This window comes from Erythrolamprus reginae, chromosome 11, assembly GCF_031021105.1.
Source record: "Erythrolamprus reginae isolate rEryReg1 chromosome 11, rEryReg1.hap1, whole genome shotgun sequence".
NCBI classification, from domain to species: Eukaryota; Metazoa; Chordata; class Lepidosauria; order Squamata; family Dipsadidae; genus Erythrolamprus; species Erythrolamprus reginae.
In genome coordinates, this window is record NC_091960.1 from 8,622,747 (window position 1) to 8,643,590 (window position 20,844).

Here is a 20,844-nt window from a genome sequence, read left to right on the forward strand (position 1 = left end):
TACCAAGCATAAATTTTATAAGCCTAGGGGAAGGGCATATCTCAATTCCTCCATGCCTGACGACAGAGGTGGGTTTTAAGGAGCTTACGAAAGGCAAGGAGGGTGGGGGCAACTCTGATTTCTGGGGGGAGTTGGTTCCAGAGGGTCGGGGCCACCACAGAGAAGGCTCTTCCCCTAGGTCCTGCCAGACGGCATTGTTTAGTCGAGGGGACCCGGAGAAGGCCAACTCTGTGGGACCTAACTGGTCGCTGGGATTCATGCGACAGAAGGCGGTCCCGGAGATATTCTGGTCCGGTGCCATGAAGGGCTTTATAGGTCATAACCAACACTTTGAATTGTGACCGGAAACTGATCGGCAACCAATGCAGACTGCGGAGTGTTGGTGTAACATGGACATACTCTGGTGCATCTTATACTCCGAAAAATACGGTAACAACTCGATCAGAAGGGGGGAAAAGTCACAAAATAAAAAGGGCTGCAAATACAAGTAATGCAACTGTGGCAAAACAATGCAAAGACCAAAAAGCGATAGGGACTTTGGGAGTGTAATACCAAAACAACTGGAGCACCACCGCCATTGACAAAAATTACAAATAGTCATTTGCAAAAGGCAGCTATGTTCACAACAGCTTATATCCTCTGACACCATGAAACATCTGTCTAGCCCAGGGCCTTTGGAAGGACTCGACAGGTGGATCAAAATAGCAACTCCAGTCTAAACACCTGATTGCCCGTGCAACTAATCCTAACAATGACACTAATACAGTGGTACCTCGACATACAAGTTCAATTCGTGCCAGAGCCGAGCTCGTATGTCGATCAATTCGCATCTCGAACGAATGCCTTTAGACTTTGCTTTTTGAGCCGAGATAACTGGAAACATGGAATTCTTGCGCCACCTAGTGGACGCTCGGCTCGTATCCCGAATTTGAGCTCGGGTGTCGAACAGAAATTTTGCTGGTGTCTCGGCTCGTAACTTGGAATACTCGCATGTGGAGCAGCTCGTATTTAGAGGTACTACTGTACGGGGGGTTAGCCAAACCATTTCTCACCTGAGCAACAGATTGCTGGCCGCTGGTGAAAGCTGCGGTCGAGACCACGCTAACGGCTCCCGACGCATCCGTTTGTCCATCCAGCTGACTGTCCGTCACCTGAACAACTCTGTATGTCACCTGCAGGGAAAACAGTAGAAAGCACATCACTCTTCTGGCTGAAATGGGATTTATGGGGAGGAAGGAGGTGATGTTCAGCTCTCTTGAAAATCTCAGACAATCAAACTCCGCTTATGGCAGGGGTCTCCAACCTAGGCAACTTCACGACTTGTGGACTTCAACTCCCAGAATTCTTCAGCCAGGGGGTTGGCTGAGGAATTCTGGGAGTTGAAGTCCACAAGTCGTAAAGTTGCCAAGGCTGGAGACCCCTGTGCTATGGGATAATTTCTGCAACGAAAAACACTTTGTGGGGTGGGGTGCAATGATGTACACTGAGAGCCTATGCACCAAGACGAATTCCTTGTGTGTCCAATCACACTTGGCCAATAAAGAATTTCTATTCTATTCTATGAGTAGTTCCTCATTTTTCCAGTGCTGTGCATACTGGAGCTCCATCCAAACTCCCAAACCCAACTTTCCCATTACCTGTCCTCCATTGTTCTCTGTTCGAAACTGATACTGGACATTATGGTCTGCAAAGGCTGCTTGCTGGACACTGGCAATAGCCACTGCTGCCTGTTCGTCTGCGCTTGTGCCGTCCCCTGGCCGAGAAAGGGGAAAAAAAAGAGATTTTCAATCCACAGCTTTTTTGACCAACAGCCCGGAAAGCTTAACAACATCTAGTAAATTCTAGAGCAGGGGTCCCCAAACTTTTTACACAGGGGGCCAGTTCACTGTCCTTTGGACTGTTGGAGGGCCAGACTATAAAAAAAACCTATGAACAGATTCCTATGCACACTGCACATACCTTATTTCTTTGTCTCTCTCTCGCACACACTCTCTCTCTCTTGCTTTCTTTCTCTCTTTCTCTTGCTTTCTCTCTCTCTCTCTCTCTCTTTCTCTTGCTTTCTCTCTCTCTCTCTCTCTTTCTCTTGCTTTCTCTCTCTCTCTCTCTCTTTCTCTTGCTTTCTCTCTCTCTCTTTCTTTCTTTTTCTCTTTCTCTTGCTTTCTCTCTCTCTCTCTCTCTTTCTCTTGCTTTCTCTCTCTCTCTCTCTCTTTCTCTTGCTTTCTCTCTCTCTCTTTCTTTCTTTTTCTCTTTCTCTTGCTTTCTCTCTCTCTCTCTCTCTTTCTCTTGCTTTCTCTCTCTCTCTTGCTTTCTTTCTCTCTTTCTCTTTCTCTCTCTCTCTCTCTCTTTCTCTTGCTTTCTCTCTCTCTCTTTCTTTCTTTTTCTCTTTCTCTTGCTTTCTCTCTCTCTCTCTCTTTCTCTTGCTTTCTCTCTCTCTCTTGCTTTCTTTCTCTCTTTCTCTTGCTTTCTCTCTCTCTCTCTCTCTTTCTCTCTCTCTCTCTCTCTTTCTCTTGCTTTCTCTCTCTCTCTCTCTCTTTCTCTTGCTTTCTCTCTCTCTCTCTCTCTCTTTCTCTTGCTTTCTCTCTCTCTCTCTCTCTTTCTCTTGCTTTCTCTCTCTCTCTTTCTTTCTTTTTCTCTCTCTATTGCTCTCTCTCTCTTGCTCTCTCTTTCTCTTGCTTTCTCTCTCTCTTGCTTTCTCTCTTTCTTTCTCTCTCTTGCTTTCTTTCTCTCTCTCTTTCTTTCTCTCTCTCTCTCTCTCTTGCTTTCTTTCTCTCTTTCTTTCTTTCTCTCTCTCTTGCTTTCTCTCTCTCTCTCTCTTTCTTTCTCTCTCTCTCTCTGGCTTTCTTTCTCTCTTTCTTTCTGTCTCTTCTCTCTTCTCTCTGTCTCTTTCTCTCTCTCTCTCTTGCTATCTCTCTTCCTCCCTCCCTCCCTTTCTCTCTCCCTCTCTTTCTCCCCCTTCCTTCCTTCCCTCCCTCCTTCCTCTCCACTTCTCTTTCCCTCGTTCTTTTTCCATTCTCTTTTCCTTTTCTTCCTTTCTCTCCACTTCTTTCTCTCTCTTTTCCCTCTTTCACCCTCCCTCTTCTCTCCCCGCGGAGGACTCGCCCGACAAGCCTCCACCCTCCAACCCCGGACTCCCATTCAATCCCCATTCAGAAAACGGGAGCTAGCAACTCAAAGAGGAGGAGGAGGTGGGTACGTGCGTGTATGTGTGTGGGTTGTGCCCAGTTTGGCTTTCGGCAAGCCTTACTTTACCTCGGGTGAGATGAGATTGAGGGGGACGTTCTCACTGCTTTTCCAGGGCGGCCTTGGAAAAGACCCAGGGGCCAGATAAATGGCCTCAGCGGGCCGCATGTGGCCCGCGGACAGTAATTTGGGGACCGCTGTTCTAGAGCCCTGGCAGACAGGAAAACCAGGTTTTAGGGTTGTGGATTTGTGCCAGGGACTTGCAGAAGAGTGACTGGGGTGAGGGTGTGGATGGGGGCTGTTCTCGGTGGTGCTCGAGATTTTTCCCCTGCAGTTTATTTATATATTTTTCTTTAACATTCATTCATTCATTCATTCATTCATTCATTCATTCATTTATTGGGTTTTTTTAATGCTACACTTCTCTGAGGACTCATGGCAGCACCCAGCATATAATATAACAATAAAACACAAAGGCAAATCTAATTAAATTCAAAATCACAGTTTAAAAGTCCAATACAGTGGTACCTCTACCTACGAACGCCTCTACTTACAAACTTTTCTAGATACGAACGGGTGTTCAAGATTTGTTTGCCTCTTCTCCCGAACCATTTTCCACTTATGAACCCGAGCCTCCGAAACGATAACCAGAAAAGGCAGGGAGAAGGTTTCTGTGGGGCCTCTCTAGGAACCTCCTGGAAGGAAACAGGGCTGGAAAAGGTGGGGAGGAACTTCTGTGGGGGCCCTCTAGGAACCTCGTGGAAGGAAACAGGGCAGGAAAAGGTGGGGAAGAACTTCTGTGGGGCCACTCTAGGAATCTCCTGGGAGGAAACAGGGCCAGAAAAGGCAGGGAGAAGCCTCTATGGGGCCTTTCTAGGTATCTCTTGGGAGGAAACAGGGCCTCCACCCTCCCCGTGGTTTCCCCAATCACACGCATTATTTGCTTTTACATTGATTCCTATGGGGAAAATTGCTTATTCTTACAAACTTTTCTACTTAAGAACCCTGTCACAGAACGAATTAAGTTCATAAGTAGAGGTACCATGGTATTTAAAAACAATCATAGTAGTTCAGTCATACAACATATATCTCATTTCTCATATCTCCTTATTGCAGCATATTGTCTGGGTCAATATATAATATTAGTAATATTTTTGTTTTTCCAATTTCTACTTTTATTTTATCCCAACCATTGATAAAATAAGCCCCGTGCTTGAAAATATTCTGTATCTTCTTTATCTTTTATCTTTAATGTCCATTTCTGTATGGATTTAGTATCTAATATTTTTTTTAATTACATCTGTGGGTGGTTACTTGTTTTTCTAGTTTTGTGCATATACAATTCTTGCTGCTGCAAAGATATGTATTATTATTATTATTATTATTATTATTATTATTATTATTATTATTATTATTATTTATTGGATTTGTATGCCGCCCCTCTCCGCAGACTCGGGGCGGCTAGTAATATTATATATGCTCCCATTTTTACATCTCTGCCTGCAGATATGCCATCCATCCAATGCAACATGTGTTGAGAGATTTCTGGACCAGTCCAGGAGTTCTCCTTACCTTCTCGTAGCTCAACTCCATCTTCACTTTCTTGATCTTTCTCGTGGCTGAAACACAAAAGGAAAAAAAAAAAGAATTCAGCTCTATTTCCTTCCTGCTAGATATGGGGAAGGGAGGGAACTCAAAAATTAAACATAGAGGTGGTTTCATTTTAACCCTCGTAGGACCAAAATGAGCCAGACGAGAAGTTTTTAGCAGCCTACAGAATCTCTTCCCGCTTCCTCCCCCCAACACCAAATTGTTGCCTCCTTTTCAAGGAGTTTTGCAATCAATTGCAAAAAATAAAAGCAACTCAGAAACTGCAAAAATAGCTTTGGTTTGCTGCCCTGTTTTACAGGAACATAGCATAGAGCACTTTGAATTTTAGCCTCCAGCCTCTGGTATTCACTTGGGCAGAAAGATATCAGAAGCCAACGATGGAGCAGTTGGCACAGAAAATAAGACTTTGTATGGGCCAGGGTCACAATTCATGATAAATAAGCTTCTGGTATCCCCAAATGAAAAGACAGAAATCCAATGATCAATGACTAGTTGAGAGAGGGCGCATCTCAAAATGCATTTCTGCTCCTCCTAACAGAATTAGATATTTATTTATTTATTTATTTATTTGATTGATTGATTGATTGATTGATTTGATTTGTATGCCGTCCCTCTCCGTAGACTCGGGGCGGCTAACAACAGTAATAAACAGCATGTAACAAATCTAATGTTTAAAATAATTTAAAAAACCTTATTAAAACCAAACATAGAAACATAGAAGACTGACAGCAGAAAAAGACCTCTTGGTCCATCTAGTCTGCCCTTATACTATTTTTTGTATTTTATTTTAGGATGCATATATCTTTATCCCAGGCATGTTTAAATTCAGTGACTGTGGATTTACCAACCACGTCTGCTGGAAGTTTGTTCCGAGGATCTACATACACATAAACATACCATGCATAAATTGTATAGGCCTAGGGGGAAAAGGGTAGTTCAGTTCCCCCAAGCCTCGACAACAGAGGTGGGTTTTAAGGAGCTTACGAAAGGCAAGGAGGGTGGGGGCAATTCTGATCTCCAGGGGGAGCTGGTTCCAGAGGGTCGGGGCCGCCACAGAGAAGGCTTTTTCCCAGGGTCCCGCCAGACGACATTATGCATGGTCTTTGGGTTTCTGGCTTTTTGTGCGGGCATGTGCAACATTCCACCTGCCATGCACCATTTTAAAATAATAATTAATAATAATAATTTATTAGACTTGCATGCCGTCCCTCTCTGAAGACTCGGGGTGGCTCACAGCAATAATAAAACAATACAATACTAATCTAATGATTAAAACTATAATTAAAACCCACTATCTTAAAAAACAAACGATACTACACAATCATAAACACACATAACTCTTAATGATCAGAAAAGGGGATACATTAGTTACCCCATGCCTGGCGACATAGATAGGTCTTTAGGCTCTTGCGCAAGGCGAGGAGGGTGAGGGCAGTCCGAATCTCCGGAGGGCGTTGATTCCAGAGGTCCGGGGCCACCACAGGGAAGGCTCTTCCCCTAGGCCCTGCCAGACAACATTGTTTAGTCGACGGGGCCTGGAGAAGGCCAACTCTGTGGGACCTAATTGGCCGCTGGGATTTATTTATTTGTTTGTTTGTTTGTTTGTTTTGATTTGATTTGATTTGTATGCCGCCCCTCTCCAAAGACTCGGGGCGGCTAACAACAATAAAAAAGACAATGTAACAAATCTAATATTAAAAAATAATCTTAAAACCCCCAATTTAAGAGACCAATCATACAAACAAGCATACCATGTATACAGTGATCCCCCGATCATTACGAGGGTTCCGTTCCAGGACCCCTAGCAATGATCGGGTTTTCGCGAAGTAGCGCTGCGGAAGTAAAAACAGCATCTGCGCATGCGCAGATGGTGTTTTTACTTCCGCCGCAGCAGCGAGGAGCCGAAGATTGGGGTTTCCCCGCCGCCCACGCAAACTCCTTGCTGCTGCCGCGCCCGCCGCTTATCCGCCACCTGCCTGCCCGCGCGCCCGCCCTTCGCCCGGCCACCCACCGTTCGCTCGCTGCTCGCCCGGCCACCCGGGTTCGTTTGGCTTCGGGACATGCCGGCGGCGACGTTTTAAAACAGCTGCGCGGCTTCTCAACTGAGTCCCGAAGTCAAAGGCGAACTTCCGCGTTTGGCTTCGGGACTCAGTTGGGAAGCCGCGCGGCTGTTTTAAAACGTCGCCGCTGGCATGTCCCGAAGCCAAACGAACCCGGGTGGCTGGGCGAGCAGCGAGCGAACGGCGGGTGGCCAGGCAAAGGGCGGGCGAGCGGCGAACGAGCAGCGAGCGAAGGGCGGGTGGCCGGGCGAGCGGCGAAGGGCGGGTGAGCAGCGAGCGAATGGCGGGTGGCTGGGCGAAGGGCAGGCGAGCGGCGAAGGGCGGGCGAGCAGCGAGCGAACGGCGGGTGGCCGGGCGAAGGGCGGGCGAGCGGCGAACGGTGGGCGAGCAGCGAGCGAACGGCGGGTGGCCGGGCGAAGGGCGGGTGAGCGGCGAACGGCGGGCGAGCGGGTGCTGGGGGGGGCTTCTCGCCCTCCCGCCAGCAAGAGGAGACCCAGGGAAGCCGCCCAGCAGCTGATCTGCCCGGCGCCATCTACGCATGCGTGCCCATAGAAAAAAAGGGGGCGCATGCGCAGATGGTGTTTGTACTTCCGGGTTTAAAAATTGCCATATAGCCGTTTCGCAATGATCGGGATCGCAATACCCGGGGGATCACTGTAAATTCTATAAGCCTAGGGGGAAGGGAAAAAAATTTCAGTTCCCCCATGCCTGACGACAGAGGTGGGTTTTAAGGAGCTTGCGAAAGGCAAGGAGGGTGGGGGCAACTCTGACATCTGGGGGGAGCTGGTTCCAGAGGGTCGGGGCTGCCACAGAGAAGGCGCTTCTCCTGGGTCCCGCCAAACGACATTGCTTAGTCGACGGGACCCGGAGAAGGCCAACTCTGTGGGACCTAACCGGTCGCTGGGATTCATGCGGCAGAAGGTGGTCCCGGAGATATTCTGGTCCGATGCCATGAAGGGCTTTGTAGGTCATAACCAACACTTTGAATTGTGACCGGAAATTGATCCGGCAACCAATGCAGAAGGCCGCATATATCAGAGGCTACGCTACTGCGCAACCGAGCATGTGACTAGAGAACTGCGCACAACTTTAATTGTCGTGCGCCGTTTTCTAATGTTAGGGATCATTGGGCATGCATGTGACTCAGTGCCTTAAAGGTTCGCCATCACCGCCCAAGACCTTTGAGTATACAGGAAGAAGAAACTCTAATGGCAATTTGGCAATCTTGTCCTTTTCTTTGCAAATGGAATTATTTTTGCAACCTCAGGCATTTATTATTTAGATTATTTCGATGAAACGGGCAGGTCTGAGCGAGCACCATTTGGAAACACAAGGAAAAAGGACAGGGAATCCTTGCTTTGAGGACTAGATAAAGTTATGACGGCGCTGAATGAGTGATATTTAGAATTGGCCCTTGGAAGTTCTGCCCCCACCCCACCCCGCTGCCAACGGGGTTGTCCCACGCTTGCTTTCCTAACAGTCTTGACTGCATTTGGAAATCCCGGTGTTTATTTATTTGGAAATCCATGTATCACTTTTTGCAGAACAATAGAAGCTACCCAAGGAATTTCCCTAGTTCAAGAATAGTTTAGAAACCTCCTTTGATGGGACAAGGACACTGACGTAAGTATTTTCATGCATGTAAACACTTCCTTTTTAGCAGTAGTATGTGTATGTGGGGTTTTTTTTGGGGGGGGGATCTTTTTGTATTTAGGATGCCCCTCCTAAAATTTCTTTTTTTCTTTCTTTCTTTCTTTCTTTCTTTCTTTCTTTCTTTCTTTCTTTCTTTCTTTCTTTCTTTCTTTCTTTCTTTCTTTCTTTCTTTCTTTCTTTCTTTCTTTCTTTCTTTCTTGTATTTGTATTTTGCCCCTCTCCGTAGACTCAGGGCGGCTAACAACAGTAATAAAAAACATCATGTAAATCCAATACTAAAAACAACTAAAAAAAACCCTTATTATAAAACTAAACATCCATACAAACAAACAAACATACCATGCATAAATTGTAAAGGCCTAGGGGGAAAGAAAATCTCAGTTCCCCCATGCCTGACCGCAGAGGTGGGTTTTAAGGAGCTTACGAAAGGCTAGGAGGGTGGGGGCAATTCTAATCTCCGGGGGGGAGTTGATTCCAGAGGGTTGGGGCCGCCACAGAGAAGGCTCTTCCCCTGGGCCCCGCCAAACGACATTGTTTTGTTGACGGGACCCGGAGAACCCCCACTCTGTGGGACCTAACCGGTCGCTGGGATTCGTGCGGCAGAAGGCAGTCTCATAGATACCCTGGTCCAGTGCCATGAAGGGCTTTATAGGTGATGACCAACACTTTGAATTGTGACCGGAAACTGATTGGCAACCAATGCAGACTGCGGAGTGTTGGTGTTACATGGGCATTTTTGGGAAAGCCCATGATAGCTCTCGCAGCTGCATTCTGCACGATCTGTTTTCAAAGGTAGCCCCATGTAGAGAGCATTACAGTAGCTGAGCCTCGAGGTGATGAGGGCATGAGTGACTGTGAGCAGTGACTCCCGGTCCAAATAGGGCCGCAACTGGTGCACCGGGCGAACCTGGGCAAACGCCCCCCTCGCCACAGCTGAAAGATGTTTCTCTAATGTGAGCTGTAATTTTGCAGCTTTAACACCCCAAATTCATTGCAGAGAGAAAGGGAAACGTCAAGAATTGGTGAAGTTCGTTCACTGTCATTCTTTCTCACCGAAATTTAATTCATTACATGGCTCAGGACTAAACTATTTACAGGATCCTCTCCTGCCCCATAGCTCCTAGAGACCTATTAGATCACACAGGCTTGGCCTTATCCAGGTCCCATCAGTTAAGCAATGCAAGTACCTGGGCAGACAACTTGAGTTAATTTAACTCCCAAAATCCCATCCAGTTTGTTGGTTCTTTTCAATCGCTTTCCTCCCCCCATTTGACTCTCATTCATTCTGCCCTCCCCTTTGTCCTTTAATTATTTATCATATTTCTCTTGTTCCTGGTTGGACTTAACCCCGAGGCTTTTTATCTTAAATAGAAAACGCTTTCCATTTCTCTGTCCCTATTGATGTACTATATCGGGGAGGGGATGTTTCGCCCCCTACACGCACCAAAGGAAAAAAAATAACCCCCAAACCAACCTGATTTGACAAAAAGTAGAACAGGGACAAAGCAGAAAAGGCCATCTATTATTAGTAGTTGCTACTCAGCAGGTACTTTAATGCTGGGATGGGGCGCTGAACTGCCTCTGGATTGAAATAAAGGCCATTGGGAATTGAAATAGGAAAGTCTCAATATTTATTTATTCATTTATTTATCTGACTGATTTATGTATGATGCCTAATTCTATGGGACTCAAGGCGGCTTCCAACAATAATACAATACGTTGTAAAAAAGTCAAATATAAACAGAAAAACGGTTTAAAGAAACCTATTATACTAACAATTAATATACAGAGGTACCTCTACCTAAGAACGCCTCTACTTATACACTTTTCTAGATAAGAACCAGGTGTTTAAGATTTTTTTTGCCTCTTCTCAAGAGCCATTTTCCACTTATAAACCTGAGCCTCTGAAACTGTAACCGGAAAAGGCAGGGAGAAGCCTCCGTGGAGCCTCTCTAGGAATCTCCTGGGAGGAAACAGGGCCGGAAAAGACAGGGAGAAGCCTCCATGGGGCCTCTCTAGGAATCTCCTGGGAGGAAACAGGGCCGGAAAAGACAGGGAGAAGCCTCCATGGGGCCTCTCTAGGAATCTCCTGGGAGGAAACGGCCTCCACCCTCCCTGTGGTTTCCCCAATCGCACGCATTATTTGCTTTTATATTGATTCCTATGGGAAAAATTGCTTCTTCTTACAAACCTTTCCACTTAAGAACCTGTTCACAGAGCAAATTAGGTTCGTAAGTAGAGGTACCACTGTACCCTTGTCAAAATGTCCAATCAGACACACATACATACCAATCACTCACAGTTTGGCCGTGACTAGATGTAACACTCACAGCCCCGCAGGCCTGCCGGCAAAGCCAGGTTTTCACGGCCTTTACGAAGGCCAGTAGGGTGGGAGCAGTATGGACATCGGGGGAGTAGTTGGTTCCATAAGACTGGGGAAACCACAGGAAGGTTGGAGGTCCTGTCTCCTCCCAGGAGATTCCTAGAGAGGCCCCATGGAGGCTTCTCCCTGACTTTTAAACATTTTAATACTGTTTGTTTTTCCGTTTTTTTTCACAAATTCCCTGATATTTCCCGAACTGCCGACTTCCCTGATAATTCTGATTTCCCTGTTTTCCAGGTTTGCTGGACACCCCGATACATACATACATACATACATATCCTTCCATTCCCCACTATCCAGTCAAAACTGAAGAAGCCTCTTGGATGAGAAGCGAAACATCTTAAAAAAAAAACAAAATGAAAATCCAGTTGCTTCCTGAAAATAATATTTATTTATTTATTTATTTATTGGATTTGTATGCCGCCCCTCTCCGCAGACTCAGGGCGGCTAATAACAGCAACAAAACATTATATAACAAAATCCAATACTAGACTCGGGGCGGCTAACAACAATGATAAAAACAGCATGTGACAATCCAATAATAAAACAGCTAAAAACCCTTATTTATAAAAACCAAACATACACACAAACATACCATGCATAACTTGTAATGACCTAGGGGGAAGGAATATCTCAACTCCCCCATGCCTGGTGGTATAAATGAGTCTTGAGTAGTTTACGAAAGACAGGGAAGGTGGGGGCAATTCTAATCTCCGGGGGGAGTTGGTTCCAGAGGGCCGGGGCCGCCACAGAGAAGGCTCTTCCCCTGGGGCCCGCCAAATGTTTTGGGAGAACCATAACCTGGATGGCTGAGAACCTCTAAAGACTGGCTCACCCCCCCTACTATTTCTATCCACTTTAATGATGGAGCAAGTCTATAAAATCTCAAGGCTGAATTATTTAGCATTTCAGCCTACTCATTCCCCCTCCAAGGAATTTTGAAACAGCCTGCCTGACTCTGGCACCATCACTTTATTCTGCTTCGGCATGGGACAGTGGCTGGAAAAGGCAGTGGGGTGTAGTAGTTAGAGTATTGGTGAAAAAAGAAATCCAGGATTCAGCCACAGTCTCAACCCAGCCAACCACCCAGAGTTGCTATTGTTTACTTTATTGTCATTGTAACTCACACAACAATATCAAATGCCATCTTCAGCATACATTGTAACTATAAAAACAAAACAAAAAACGCACACCCTTCAAGTTCTACACAATTGAATTGAAAACCCCTGATATTGTATTAATTCAAAGTGTTGGTTATGACCTATAAATCCCTTCATGGCATGGGGCCAGAATATCTCCAGGACCGCCTTCTGCTGCACGAATCTCAGCAACCGATTGGGTCCCACAGAGTTGGCCTTCTTCGGGTCCCATCAACTAAACAATGCCGTTTGGCGGGACCCAGGGGAAGAGCCTTCTCTGTGGCGGCCCTGACCCTCTGGAACCAGCTCCCCCCAGAGATTAGAATTGCCCCCACCCTCCTCGCCTTTCGTAAACTCCTTAAAACCCACCTTTGCCATCAGGCATGGGGGAATTGAAACATCTCCCCCGGGCCTATACAGTTTATGTATGGTATGTCTGTGTGTATGTTTGCTTTTAATAATGGGTTTTTTAGCTTTCCTCTTAAATTATTAGATTTGTTATATCTTGTTTATTATTGCTGTGAGCCGCCCCGAGTCTGCGGAGAGGGGTGGCATACAAATCTAATAAATAAATAAATTAATTAATTAATATTACACTATGCAGTAGAATTCAACATACTTATTACCAGTGAAGGGCTGCAAAATTTTTTTTACTATAGAACTGTGGGCATGGCTTATTTTGTGGGTGTGGCTTGCCGGCCATGTGACCAGGTGGGAGTGGCTTGACAATCATGTGACTGGGAGGAGTGGCTTAAAGGTCATGTGACTGGCTTAAAGGTGGCCAACTTGACGTCACTCATGTTCGGGGTTAGGTTTAGCGTGCCTGGCCTCTCCTTGTCTCAAAGAGAGACAATTTCCCTATCTATTACTGAACATCCAAAATATACTCTTTAATTCTATGGATATATGTCATATGTGTACATACATATTGCACACAGGCACACAAAAATAGACATTATCTACTATATAAAGTGTATGTAAATACACGCACGCACAGCTCTTCCAAAATTATACATGTTCACCCTCAAAAAATAATCTAAAAAACCCTAATTTAAATAACCACTCATACATACAAGCATACCACGTATAAATTCTATAAGCCTAAGGGGAAGGGAAATTTCAATTCCCCCATGCCTGATGACAGAGGTGGGTTTTAAGGAGCTTGCGAAAGGCAAGGAGGGTGGGGGCAACTCTGATATCTGTGGGGAGCTGGTTCCAGAGGGTCGGGGCCGCCACAGAGAAGGCTCTTCTCCTGGGTCCCGCCAAACGACATTGCTTAGTCGATGAGACCCGGAGAAGGCCAACTCTGTGGGACCTAACCGGCCGCTGGGATTCGTGCGGCAGAAGGCGGTCCCGGAGATATTCTGGTCCTTGTTTTTATTATCCTGTACCGTCTGCTAGATGATAATAGTTTAAAAAAAAGGCTGCCCAGCATGAGATGGATTTTTAAGAATGTTTTGAACTTTCTTAAGCCAGCGGGAGCTATAAAGCTCTTCCAAAGAGGGGAGAGGGCAACCAATTATCCTCTGGGACAGGGGTAGGCAAAGTTCGACTTGTGGACTTCCACTCCCAGAACTCCTGAGCCAATCAGGCTAGCTCAGGAATTCTGGGAGTTGAAGTCCACGTGTCATAGAAGAGACAACTTTGCCTACCCCTGCTCTGGGCAATGACGTTAACCCTCTGGAGCGCTGTCCTATCTGGCACTGTGCAATTGGCAAACCAATAAACAGGTGCAGCAAGTTGAAAGTAATCTCTATGGAGCAGCGGTAGAAGGCCACCGGCAGTTTTGCATTCAGTTGTTGTTTCTTGAGTGGGTTTCAGATAGTATAGAACAGTGTTTTTCAACCAGTGTGCCGTGGCACACTAGTGTGCCGCGAGACATGGTCAGGTGTGCCGCGAAGAAGGAAGCTCAGGTTCCGGTCTCGCAACTTTTTGCTGTGAGAGTGAGAAAGAGAGAGAAAGAAAGCAAGAGAGAGAAAGAGAGAGAGAGAGAAAGAGTGAGAGAGAGAGAGAGAAAGAGAGAGAAAGAAAGAGAGAAAGAGAGAGAGAAAGAGTGAGAGAGAGAGAAAGCAAGAGAAAGAAAAGAGAGAAAGAGAGAGAAAGCAAGAGTGAGAGAGAAAGAAGGCGAGAGAGAGAAAGAAAGCGAGAGAAAAGGAGAGGAAGGGAGAGAGACAGAGAGAAATGAGCAAAAAGGGGAGAGAAAAAAGAGAAATGAGAAAATGATTGAGACAGAGAATGAGATGAGAGAGAAACAAAAGAGAGAGAGAGAAGTGACTCTTGATTTAAAGCATATGATAAAAAGCACCCAAAGAATAAGAGAGAGAAAAACCCAGCCCTCACCTGTTTTTGGAAATGGTTCAAGAGTGTGTATATATACACACACACACACACAAGGGTGGGGAGGAGACAGGGATGGAAAAAGAGAGGAGAGTGTCTTAGGGTGTCATTTTGTGTCATTTTGGTTGGTGGTGTGCCCCAGGATTTTGTAAATGTAAAAAATGTGCCGCGGCTCAAAAAAGGTTGAAAATCACTGGTATAGAAACATAGAAGACTGATGGCAGAAAAAGACCTCCTGGTCCATCTAGTCTGCCCTTATACTATTTCCTGTATTTTATCTTAGGATGGATATATGTTTATCCCAGGCATGTTTAAATTCAGTATAATCTCTGCTGGGCCCTTTTGACCACTGCTGCAATGTGAACGGTCCAGGTCAGGCCCTCTTTTATGATAAACATAGAAGACTGGACGGCAGAAAAAGACCTCATGGTCCATTCTAGTTTGCCCGTATACTATTTCCTGTATTTTATCTTAGGATGGATGGATGTTTATCCCAGGCATGTTTAAATTCAGTTACTGTGGATTGACCAACCACGTCTGCTGGAAGTTTGTTCCAAGCATCTATTACTCTTTCAGTCAAATAATATTTTCTCACGTTGCTTCTGATCTTTCCCCCAACTAACCTCGGATTGTGCCCCCTTGTTCTCGTGTTCACTTTCCTATTAAAAACACTTCCCTCCTGAACCCTATTTAACCCTTTAACATATTTAAATGTTTCAATTCAGTTACTGCGGATTTACCAACCAGGTCTGCTGGAAGTTTGTTCCAAGCATCTACTACTCTTTCAGGAAAATATTTTCTCACGTTGCTTCTGATCTTTCCCCCAACTAACATCAGATTGTGTCCCCTTGTTCTTGTGTTCACTTTCCTATTAAAAACACTTCCTTCCTGGACCTTATTTAACCCTTTAACATATTTAAATGTTTCAATCATGTCCCCCCTTTCCTTTCTGTCCTCCAGACTATAGAGATTGAGTTCATGAAGTCTTTCCTGATACGTTTTATGCTTAAGACCTTCCACCGTTTTTGTAGCCCGTCTTTGGACCCGTTCAATATTATCAATATCTTTTTGTAGGTGAGGTCTCCAGAACTGAACACAGTATTCTAAATGGGGTCTCACCAGCGCTCTATACAGCGGGATCACAATCTCACTCTTCCTGCTTGTTAGACCTCTAGTATAACACCCAGAACTGGATAGTAGTGGCGGTGGTGGGTGCATAGGAGTGGAGAAATAGAGGAAAGCACTAGCCAGCTGCTTTGAGCTCCTGAGTAAAAAGCAGAATATAAATCTTAAAAAAAAGTGTGGTTGTTTGCCGGAAAGGTGTGTCACCTGGGCCTGCTCCGCCAACACTGCTGGATGGGAGAATTATTCTCTGTCCCAGATCTGGTGAAACGATCTGAACCAAAACTGGATTAAGTGCATTGTGCAAGCCATCCAAATTACAATTTGCACAGTTAAGAAGGCACCCAGAAGGAAACACTAGGGCTTCAAACTGCCTGAGCTGCATCACACCCCCTCCCGAATTCAGACCATCAATTTCATTCTGGTTTCCTCCTCCATTTTTTTTCTTCCTCCCACTCGGATCTCCTTCCCTTCTGCAACCACTTGCCCTTAAGGAAAAACAACCCTAGCTGGAAGGAAGAACTCAGAAAATTGCTCTTTTAATCCGCCTAGCAACCCCATGAGACGGAGAAACCACTGATAATAATAATAATACAGTGGAACCCCGACATAAGAGCTGCTCTACTTAAGAGCAACTCGAGATAAGAGCTGGGAGGGGAGAGATATTTTTGTTCTACTTACAAGCCCAAATTCGAGATACAAGCGCCAAGGAGCTGTCTCCTGAAGCCAAACGCTAACTTCCGCGTTCGGCTTCAGGAGACAGCTGCGAAGCGGCGCGCGTGTTTTAAAAGGTTGCAGCCGGCCTGGGGGGCTCGGGGGGGTGCTTGCAGCTTTCTTTCTTTCTTGCTCTTTTTCTTTCTCTCTTTTACCTTCCCTTCCTCTATTTCTTCTTTTCTTTCTCCTTCCCACCTTCTTCCCTCCCTCCCTCCCTTCACTCATTCCTCTCTTACTCTCCCCTTTCATAAGTTTCCTTGCTTCCTTCCTCTGTTCCTGTCCCTTCCCTCTTTCCTTCCTTCCTTCCCACCCTCCGTCCATTCATTCACCCATTCCTCTCTTGATCGCTTAAAGCCGGTCCCTGGTGCAAAAAGGGTTGGGGACCTCTGTCCTACAGGATTGGGTGGCAGAGAAGTTGAACATATGTAAATTTAAAAGTTTAAGAAAGTTTACAAGTTAAGTGAAAGAAACTTCATTATTCATTTATATGTACATGTACATTTCTTCATTAAAAACATGTCTTTCTGCATAATTTAGACTAACTTTGTGAGTTTTTTGAGGGCTGGAACCAATTAAAATTATTTACATTAATTCCTATGGGGAAAAGTCGTTCGAGATAAGAGCTGCTCGACTTAAGAGCCCAGGTCCGGAACAAATTAAACTCGTATCTCGAGGTACCACTGTAATAATAATAATAATTATTATTATTATTATTTATTAGATTTGTATGCCGCCCCTCTCCGAAGACTCGGGGCAGCTCACAACAAACGATAAAAAAACGATATTATACAGGCACAAATCTAATATTAAGAAAAAAACTAAAATCCCTACCATAATTAAAAACCAAACAGCACATACATACCAAACATAAATTATAATAAGCCTGGGGGAAAGGTGTCTCAAATCCCCCATGCCTGGCGGTATAGGTGGGTCTTAAGTAGTTTACGGAAGACAAGGAGGGTGGGAGCAGTTCTAATCTCCGGGGGGAGTTGATTCCAAGGGCCGGGGCCGCCACAGAGAAGGCTCTTCCCCTGGGGCCCGCCAGACGACATTGTTTAGTCGACGGGACCAGGAGAAGGCCAACTCTGTGGGACCTTATCGGCCGCTGGGATTCGTGCAGGAGGCTGGACTTTTCTTGGTGTTTTTTGGTTCTCCTCCAAGAAGCTTCTTCGGATCTGACATTATGAGCCGAGGTGGCGCAGTTGGTAGAGTGCAGTATTGCAAGCCACTCAAGCTGACTGCTAGATCTGCAGGTCAGTAGTTCAAATCTCACCACCAGCTCAAGGTTGACTCACCCTTCCATCCTTCCGAGGTGGGTAAAATGAGGACCCGGATTTGGGGGGCAAAATGCTGGCTCTGTCAAAAAGTGCAATTGCTAACATGTTGTAAGCCGTCCTGAGTTTAAGGAGAAGGGCGGCATTAAAAAATTGAATAAAATAAATAAATAAAAATAGTGGGGGGAATGAAAGGATTTATATTGCTTGCAGTCCAGCTGGTCATTTGCATGCTTTTAGAGCAGCGGTTCTCAACCTATAGGTCGCGACCCCTTTGGAGGTCGAACGGCCCTTTCATAGGGGTCGCCTAAGGCCATCAGCTACGGCCAGTAAGGGCCCACAGAGCTGGCCTTCTCCAGGTCCCGTCCACCAAGCAATGTCGGTTGGCGGGACCTCAGGGAAGAGCCTTCTCTGTGGTGGCTCTGACTGTATGGAAACAACTGACCCCAGAGATCCTCCCTAACCGTCTTCTGGAAAGCCATTAAGATCTGGTTTTTCCAGCAGGCCTGGAATTAGACTGCTTGTAGTGTATGTACAGTTCTTTTTAGGATATTGTTTTATTGTTTTGTTATACAGTATTACTGATTTTATTGTGTGTTCCGATCACATTTTAGTATTGCTGTATTTATTTATTTGATTTTTTAATGCCACCCTTCTCCTTAGACTCAGTATTTATCCCACTTGTTAGCCGCTCTGAGTCTGTTTCGGAATGAGCGGCATATAAATTGAATCAATCCATCAATCTATCAATTAATAAATCAGAAAACATATTTCCGATGGTCTTAGGCTGGGATAGGCAAAGTTGGCTCTTCTATGCCATGTGGACTTCAACTCCCAGAATTCCTGAGCTAATCATGTGCTAGTTCAGGAATTCTGGGAGTTGAAGTCCACATGGCATAGAAGAGCCCACTTTGCCTACCCACCTGGTCTTAGGAACTGAGACATCAATTTCTATCCATCTCCAGGTGGGTCTCCTGACATACAAATAGATTACTGTACTGCAAAAAAAAAAAAGGGGGGGGGAGTTGTAGTCTGTCCAAGCCCCCTTCGGCCAAATGCAGATCCCCCCAGCCCACCCAAGCCAAGCCACTGCAAAGGATGGGAGTTGTAGTCCGAGCCTCTATTTGGACCCCCAGCATTCCAGAGTTCCCGTTTGAATTTCCTGCCTAGGTCTGCATCCTCGCGACCCCCCCAGGAATAGTAATAGTAGTGCCGACTTAGTAAATAGTTTGACAGTGTTGAGGGAAATATTTGTTTAGTAGAGCGAGGGCTGAGAAGCAAAACATTTTCAAAAGAAAAGAAAACCCCCGAAAGTCCAGTTGCCTCCTGAAAAAAGTACCTTTGGGACAACCATGACCTGGATGACATAGACACGAACGTCAGCCCACGTCAGGGGTAGGCAAAGTTGGCTCTTCTATGACTTGTGGACTTCAACTCCCAGAATTCCAGAGCCAATCATGCTAGCTGAGGAATTCTGGGAGTTGAAGTCCACATGTCATAGAAGAGCCAACTTTGCCTACCGCTGGCCCAAGCAAACCCAAATCCCTGTTTTAGAACAGGGGTGAGATCTGGTCCAATCACACTTGGGCAATAAACACACACACACACACACACACACGCGCGCGCGGGGAGCTTCCCATCATTTTGACAGCAGGGATCTGGATGTGGGGGGCCGTCCTTAACACCCAGCCACCCCTCCCTCCCTGACGGCAGCCAACCAATCTCTGCCCTGCTGCCCTTTTCCAGTGGTGACAGCCAACACTGGACACCCAAACCGACAGCTGCCAATCTTTCTTTCTCCCCCCCCCCCCAACCTTCTTCCTTTACAGACATTTCCTATCTGGGATTGATAGCGTGTGGGGGGGGGAGGCAAATCCCCCCCATGTCCCCCATCCCCAGCCTAGCCAAGCCACTGGGAAGAATGGGAGTTGTAGTCCGTCCAAGTCCCCTTCGGCCAAACGCAGGCCACCAACCCCAGCCCACCCAAGCGAAGCCACTGGGAAGGATGGGAGTTGGAGTCCGTCCAAGCCCTCCTCGGCTAAACGCAGGCTCACCCAAGCCAAGGCACTGTGAAGGATGGGAGTTGTACTCCGTCCAAGCCCCCCTCAGCCAAAAGCAGACCACCAATCCCAGCCCACTCAAGCCAGGGCCCTGGGAAGGATGGGAGTTGTAGTCTGTCCAAGCTGCCTTCAGCCAAAAGCAGATCCCCTCAGCCCACCCAAGTCAAGCCACTGGGAAGGATGGGAGTTGTAGTCCATCCAAATCCCCTTCAGTCAAATGCAGACACTCATCCCCAGCCCACAGGAAGGATGGGAGTTGTAGTGCGTCCAAGACCCCTTCGGCCAAACACAGACACCCCCAGCACATCAGGAAGGAAGGGAGCTGTAGTCCACCCAAGCCCCCTTCGGCCAAATGCAACACCCCCTCCCCAGCCCACAAGCCAAGCCACTGAGAAGGATGGGAGCTGTAGTCCGTCCAAGCACCCCCCCCTCCCAGTTGTAGTCCGTCCAAGCCCCTATTTGGACCCCCAGCATTCCAGAGATCCCGTTCGAATTTCCCTCCCGCCCAGCTCTGCACCCTCGAAGCGCCCCCACCCCCCCACCCCGGGGGCAGAAAGCGAGGCCCGTCCAGCCTGTCCTCCATTTTGTTCTCTCTCCCCCCCTCCACACCTCCCTCGGTCGCCGCCGCCGCCTCCACCGCAGGGGAAGCAAGGGAGGCGTCGGATGGCCGCTGGCTCTCTCCTCTCTCCCCTCCCCCGCTCCGTAGGCCCGAAAGGCCGCAGAAGACAAGGCGGGGTGGGGTGGGGGTCCCTCTCGGGGGGGGGGGTGTCTCCTCACCTGGAAGCAGCGGCGGCGGTGGCTGTATCCAGACCGGGTTCCAGCATGTCCATGGGGGGGGAGGGGGGGGGAGAGGGGAAGGGGAGGGGGGGAAGAGGGGAGGGAGGGCGGGGGGCGCCCCCCCAAAAGGGACGGGGTTGGGGGGGAGGGAGGGCAAAGAAAAGAAAGGGCGCCCGCTCCCAATCTCACGCCGGATGGAGGTAGAGGGGACGCCGAGGAGACACGGGAGCCGAGGCGCTGATCACGGGGACAAACACTCGGGTCATGTGAGAAGGCGAGCAAGCGAGCGAGCGAGAGCGGGTCTCCCTCTCTCTCCTCCCCTCCTGCCTCGGGAGCCCGGGACACGTGAGGGGGGGGGAGATTGAAAAAAAAAAAAAAGAGAGAGCGTGGGAACCGCCGGGAGGAAGAAGCCGGGCTTCTCTCGGGCCGCGGGCGGGCGGGCGGGCGCTGCTCCCCGATGGAAGGTTCGGCAGGCCTGGCTCGGGGAACGTCGGCGGGGCGGGCGGGACGTTGCAGCAGCAGCAGCAGCACGGA

At 47.2% G+C, this 20,844-nt stretch overlaps 1 protein-coding gene across 1 annotated transcript in view; it reads right to left on the reverse strand.

The window, feature by feature from the left end:
* Positions 1-20,844, reverse strand: part of USF2 (upstream transcription factor 2, c-fos interacting) — a 36,575-nt gene extending 15,731 nt beyond the window's left edge. Inside the window, exons 1-4 of the mRNA XM_070764693.1 lie at positions 20,311-20,844; positions 4,753-4,799; positions 1,638-1,753; positions 1,053-1,172 (exon numbers count right to left, since the gene is read on the reverse strand). Of these exons, the coding sequence (XP_070620794.1) occupies positions 1,053-1,172; positions 1,638-1,753; positions 4,753-4,799; positions 20,311-20,363 (336 nt within the window). The 5' untranslated portion in view covers positions 20,364-20,844. The remainder of the gene's footprint in view (positions 1-1,052; positions 1,173-1,637; positions 1,754-4,752; positions 4,800-20,310) is intronic.